The sequence below is a fragment of the Talaromyces atroroseus genome (assembly GCF_001907595.1).
Source record: "Talaromyces atroroseus strain IBT 11181 chromosome Unknown scaffold_8, whole genome shotgun sequence".
NCBI classification, from domain to species: Eukaryota; Fungi; Ascomycota; class Eurotiomycetes; order Eurotiales; family Trichocomaceae; genus Talaromyces; species Talaromyces atroroseus.
In genome coordinates, this window is record NW_017971440.1 from 1070522 (window position 1) to 1076635 (window position 6114).

General features: G+C 49.2%; 2 protein-coding genes across 2 annotated transcripts; one reads left to right on the forward strand and one right to left on the reverse strand.

Annotated features, from left to right (window-relative positions):
- Window positions 1–762: 762 nt before the first annotated feature.
- UA08_06285 (hypothetical protein) lies at window positions 763–2761 on the reverse strand (the record flags this gene model as incomplete). Its single annotated transcript, XM_020268592.1, has 2 exons — window positions 763–2250; window positions 2690–2761. The coding sequence occupies 2 exons, from the start codon at window positions 2759–2761 to the stop codon at window positions 763–765; spliced, it is 1560 nt and encodes a 519-aa protein (XP_020118586.1).
- A 2083-nt stretch (window positions 2762–4844) lies between these two features.
- On the forward strand, window positions 4845–5812 carry UA08_06286 (hypothetical protein; the record flags this gene model as incomplete). Its single annotated transcript, XM_020268593.1, has 2 exons — window positions 4845–5189; window positions 5252–5812. 2 exons carry the CDS (start codon window positions 4845–4847, stop codon window positions 5810–5812), a joined length of 906 nt encoding a protein of 301 aa, XP_020118716.1.
- Window positions 5813–6114: the final 302 nt, after the last annotated feature.

The following is a 6114-nucleotide window of genomic DNA, read 5'->3' on the forward strand; positions in this document are numbered from 1 at the left end:
ATTGAAAAAGGCTGTTCGTACGTAAGATGATGGATGGTCGTTGATGTCGGTCTATCGCTGACGCCTAGTGAGGAGACAGAAAGGGAGGGAGCTTGTCGCAGGGTTGAATAGCGACGAAACAAGACAAATCAGAAAAAATACAGAAGACTGTCAATTGTAAATAAGGTAAAGAAAAGAAAAGAAAAGAAAAGAGAAGGACGTATGTATACAGTCGTGTTGTTGAACAACGCGAGCAACTGCGTGGCCTTTGTCCAGTAGGTAAACTCCAAAGAGGCAGTTCCGTCATCACTGGCGATCACGTGCTGCCTTCCCATTTAGGCTATTGTCCAACCGGGCCCAGAGCTTTGTAGACTTTGTAGACCTTAATTAGCTGCGATCAACATACTATTATCTATTGTTATCATGGCGGGACGAAAATTAGATAACTCTATACCATAACTCCCCCGAATTCAGTAGACAATATGTATTATGTGACTGAATGTATATGTATGTATGTGTATATATATAAGGAATAAAATGAGTGAAGGTGACAGCAAAAGAGGGTATATATATGTATGTATATCTTATAAGCGAGTCAAGAGTCAAACAAATCATATCAAAGCCGCTCAGATGATAGAAGAAACAAAATCAATTACAAGAGGGAGTGTGAAGCAACAATGAATATGGACACGAAGAGAATGGAGAAGCTCTAAATTGGAAGGGAAAAAAGTATGCACAGAGAATGTTGTTTCTTTCAAAACGGAGAAAGGAGAGTAAGGATAATCAATCGCGCCATCCGCGAAGTTTGCGCCACATCTTCTTGACCACACCTCTGTCCTCTGGGAGATCGTCCCAAATATTCAGCGTTTCGTCCGCAGGTGGCAATTCAGCCAAACGCAGAGGATCATCGTCGGTGGCATGAGTGCGTAGATCAGGTCTTGTGAGCGTCATCTTCAAAGTCATCTCGCGGCGGTGGCTAGTCGCATTGCCGGCTGAAGTGGACGGCTTCAGAGGTTGCGAACGTCGCATATCAGAGGTGATAGGTGTGATATCGTGAAGATTTGAGGACACAGCATCTTTGAAATGCATGTACTGCGATTGCCGCTGTCTTTGCTGTGATTCGTGCGCATAATCAAGTAAACTGAGATCGATAGACGTAGTCTCGTCATCCAAAAAGGTCCATCCCTGAGTCGATGAAGAAATTTGAGATATTCGTTTCGAATCTCGGTTGGCCCCTTGTCGCCGCGTGCTAGAATCGATATTTTCTTTGTGGTTGTTGTCCAAGGACGGAAATCCGAATTCAATGGCCTCGTCGAACTTCTGTGGAGATGCCAGATACACGCGCAGTTTTAAGCGAGCCTCGGGGTCTTGGTAGTATTGCGCGGCGGGGTCAATGGAGGATGTAGAGCGATTAGAAACATGGCGATGATGCGAGCTACGCGTATGATGATTGGGACGGCTATTATAGCTATGATTGTGGCTGCCCGCTGAAGAAAAAGGAATCGTTGAAGACTGGCTCGAATTCAGAGTTCGGCTGCTGCCGATGAACATCGAATTGCGATTTTTGGCCAGGGACAATGTCCGGCGGAAAGAAGGCATTCGACGTGGGGTAGCGGGTTTTTGTTGGGCGGCATTCTGGGACTGCGACCCGGCCGTTTCAGAAACGTATTTGTGATAGCTGTCCAGGGACAGGTCGAGATCGTCGTCCTCGTCGAGCCAACGAAAACTGTCCAGAATAGATTCCTCCATTTCAATGCCGGAGTCGGAGGGATCTCCAGAAGAAGGACGAGCTGATGCCGAAGACGGAATGGATGAGGCTACTCCCCTAGACCTTCGTCGCTCGAGTTCCCCGTCGTACGTGCCGAACGAATCAGAATCCCGACGAGATCGAGACTCCTGGAGAGAAGCGCGTTGCCTTTCTTCAAATTTGAGCAGGGCCTGATCAGCAGCGTCGACAATCTGGCTGACGGGGGCCGTTCGCTGTAAGAGACGCTGCTCTTCCTTAGAGAAAATGACCTTCTGGATCTTGGGCGGGAGGGAATGGAAGCATTGCCAGTACTCGTGGACCTGATCGAAATTGTAATCCACAGCCGAGCGAGGCCGACGACGAAGATAGGCTTTTTGGCGATGATGCCTGTTGGTTACCACAGCCGACGAGGTCTTGGTGCGGATGGAGAGGGGACGTTTGGCTGCGTAATCGTGATGGGCATGATGGCGTGGAGACTGCGTCGTCGTCGTCAACAAGCGAAATCGCTCGAGGTTGGAAAAGAACTATAGTAAGCAGCATTATAGCGTTAGTTAGTGACAGCGCTGGGTGAAGGCTTTAAGGGGCAGTGTGTCGCTAGCAGGCAACTAGTCTGACGGCACTATCAGCGGGCAGCGAATCACGGGATCCAGGGGAAAGATCAAAGCGCTTGGCGGTGGAGAGCGAGGCAGGGGGGCTTCGTTTTTGAATTTCTCTCTCTCTTTTCCTCCTTGAGTCAGACTCGCACTATTGGCGTTGTCTGTGGGGATGGTGTTGCTCGGACCATCCCATAATGTGCGGTGAGAGAAGTATGTATGGATCATAAAAGTCATATTCCATACACTTTGAAGCTTTTGCCTTGCAGCTGACCCCAAGGTTTCTTCATGAGTCATGGCCATTGCCCGGTTCCCAGTGCTCGGTGCTGCGAGGTATCGAGGGAGAAAGGAGACGGGAAAAAAAGCATACCTTTCTTTGCACAGCTGGTGGAAGAGACTCAAAGTCGTCGGGTGAAGACACTATAAAATCCTGCATCTGCATAGTTTATGATCTGTGCCGGAACGCCGAATGTCAAATGAATCGTGTGTGCCGGAGGATATCGTGAAATTATGCATGCATAGACAGATAGATAGGCGTAATTAAACAGAACGATAGCTTTGGCAATAGTCGAGTTTTAGGGCAGACTGAGAAAGAAAGGAGGCCGATATGCAATAAAGTGCTAGAGGACAGAAATCATAGCTCATAAAGTATGAAGAAGGTATTGCCCATCCAATGTCCAGAAATTTGACGTGCAACAAGCGATCGCGGTACTGGCTGTACTCTCCGCTGTGCTGGGGGCACTGGATAAGGGCTTGTATAGCCTTAGGAAGACAGACGGCTGCTATTAGGAGACTGCAAAAAACTAGAGTAGAAGAGGAATGCCTCCATATATTATATCCCAAGGATCGGGCCTCTTTGCTTTTGGCAACAGCTAAACTTAGAAATTGGTTCGCCGTCAAAGCGTGCGTGCTGGAGAATCATTTAGTCTGGCAGGACTAGTACGCAGCTACTGACAGCGGATGCCGGATGGCGGATGCTAATGGTGACGCATCCTCAATCCGCTTTAACAGCGAAGTTTTTGGCTGATTGCAGTGGAGCCCGATGCTCATCTAGATTCAGCCCGCCGGTTATTTAGCATCAATTTGGTGCGTTAGTAAGGCAAGCTAGCTGCTCATCACCGGAACGTCTATGGCAGCATGGCTATGATACGAGTCGCCAGGGACAAGTCGAACACACATTTCGGTTCCAACTGTCTTTGTTTCCAGACCTCCTATTTCCTCGGACCGAGTCAGGGGATGGTAACTCGAACACGAGGCCGACCACGTCAGTTCGGAATGCAGGACTAACTAGCGAGCAGCCTGTCAGAACGGTTCCTGTCAGCCGTTTGTTTCATCTTTGGAGACAAAACGATGTAATCCTGATCCTTCCGGGAGCAAAGCTGTCGGGCACGTATACAGAACAGCAACGGCATGGCACAATGCAAGGAACGTGGCTCGCCGTTCTGGAAGGATGCGCTCTGATCAAGCCGTATGACTATTATTGAGGAAGAAGGTCGGAGAGGATCAACAAGGGGATTGGCCGCCAAGCCGAGCACAGCAGCCAATCGGCGTCGAGAATCCCCTTAGCGCGCATCACCTCGGCGGCTAACTGGCGCTAACCCGATTCCGTGCATTACGCCGGCCGTCTCTCCGTCTCTTTCGCGCTGCACACGTGCACCACTAGAGGACAGACAACCTTCAGTTGTCAGTCTTCGTGTTTCAGATCTCATTATCCAGCTGAAGGATGCAACTGGCAAAGCAGACAAAGCAATAGCCCTTACCAGCCAGGTCTATCTCTATATAACAGGTGCTTGTCCTTGTCTGCGGACGGGTGATACCTGGCATCCTGGCCAGATTCTCGTATAAAACATGGGACTGCAGTTGGTGAGAAGTTGCAATCTAAAGCGAGTCGACTGCACAGACTCGGGCAAAGGGAAGCGGGCGTGGGGAAAGTTTCATTGAGATGATCAGATCTCCTGTCATGAGATGATGGTCTAATCGAACATCTTATCCAGGTTATGAATACCTTGCTTGGATAAGGCAAGATGGCAAGTCGATGTTCGTTAACCGACTCAACAGAAGCTTATGGTTCATTCACTTGTACGATCAACTGCGGTGCTCTCGTCGTGTGCGATTGATAAGTACCGCGACAGCTGTCATTACCTACATGCTTGAAGAGCATCAGCTCCCAAGTGCTACAATCAATTGAAAAGAAACGATGCTGAGAAACGGAACATTTTACAGTGCAGTTAAGTCGGGGATTACGCACGAACCCCACGTAGGATAAGATGAGATCAGTCTCATACGGATATATCATTGGCAGACGGAAGATTCATCGGAGATCAACAAATACCAACTTCCGGCTCGCATATAATTGGCCTCCCGGGTATACTAATCAGTTAGCTCACTCAGCCGCATGAAGGAGGCTCAGAAGTTATGAAACACCGACGGAGTCATTTTTCACTTCTTCTTCTTCTTCTTCTTCTTCTTCTTCTTACTAACCCAAAAACAGCGCCAGCCTGTGTCATCTGAAAGAAAATCAAAAAATGAGGCTCAAAATCTACAGCGCCTTCCTCTTTGCGCCGCTCGCGATGGCTGTTTGCTACTACCCCAATGGCTACAGCGAGTCCAGCGCCGAATACCAGCCCTGCTACAATGACACAGGCCGCACGAGCATGTGCTGTGGATTCAACCGGACCAATCCTTCAGGCGGCAGTAGGTCTGATGGTGCCACGGCCGATATATGTCTCCCAAATGGATTGTGTGAGAACGACTGGACCACCACCGATGACAATGGCACGACAACTATGAACACGGCATATTTCCGGGATCAATGCACGGTTTCCGACTGGACGGACGCTGGTTGCTTGAACGTGTGCACCTCACAGACGGTATGCAATATTCTCGCTACTAGTTACTACCAGAACCAACCCGCTGACAAAAATTTCTACAGAACCCAGGCATCGGCAGCTCCAGCGATTGGGCCATCCTGACGCCCTGCGATGGCACATCAAACTCAAGCACCTGGTGCTGTGGAAGCGGCAACACCACTTGCTGCGATACCGCCGAGGCCATAACACTGGCCCAGGTCTTTTCTGGCACAGCCACGACCACAGCTACCACCAGCAGCTCGACTTCATCTGCAACCTCAACCATCACCTCCTCCTCCTCCGCCGCCTCTACGTCGTCTACTTCCACGTCTACCCCATCACCATCCTCAGCACCCTCCGAACTCTCCAGTGGCGCCAAAGCCGGAGTCGGGGTTGGCGTTGCCGTAGGAGGCATAGCAATAATCTTTGGCGTGTTATTGTTCTTCCTGCGCAGGAGGCAAAGGACTGCCAGTCATCCAAGTGCGATGGGCTATGCGCGACCTCCCCCGCCGCCACCAGATGAATTACTAGTCAAGGAGCCGGTACAGGAGCTGAACTCGACTGCTTATCACGAGATGGATTCTTTGCCGATGAGGGTCGAGTTGGATGGCATGTCGGCTGGGGGGAATAATCAATCAATATGAAAGAACGGGTGGTAAGAACTTTAAAAGCATAAAGGGGCGCTGCTATACATGTCGATATCGTTATAAATAATGTACATAAATAATGCATTTAATCAAAACCTATATCATCTACATAAGATGATTGCACCTACTCTATAAGACGTGGCAGTAGGTAAGGATCAAAATCTTATGAGCATATTGAAAGCTCTCACTACTTACCAAGTCACAACGGAGGATATACAGCAACTAGCCCTAACACCAACTCCCCAGCTTACTTAGCTTCATCACGTTGCAGCCTTCCCGAGGTTACACATATCAATATT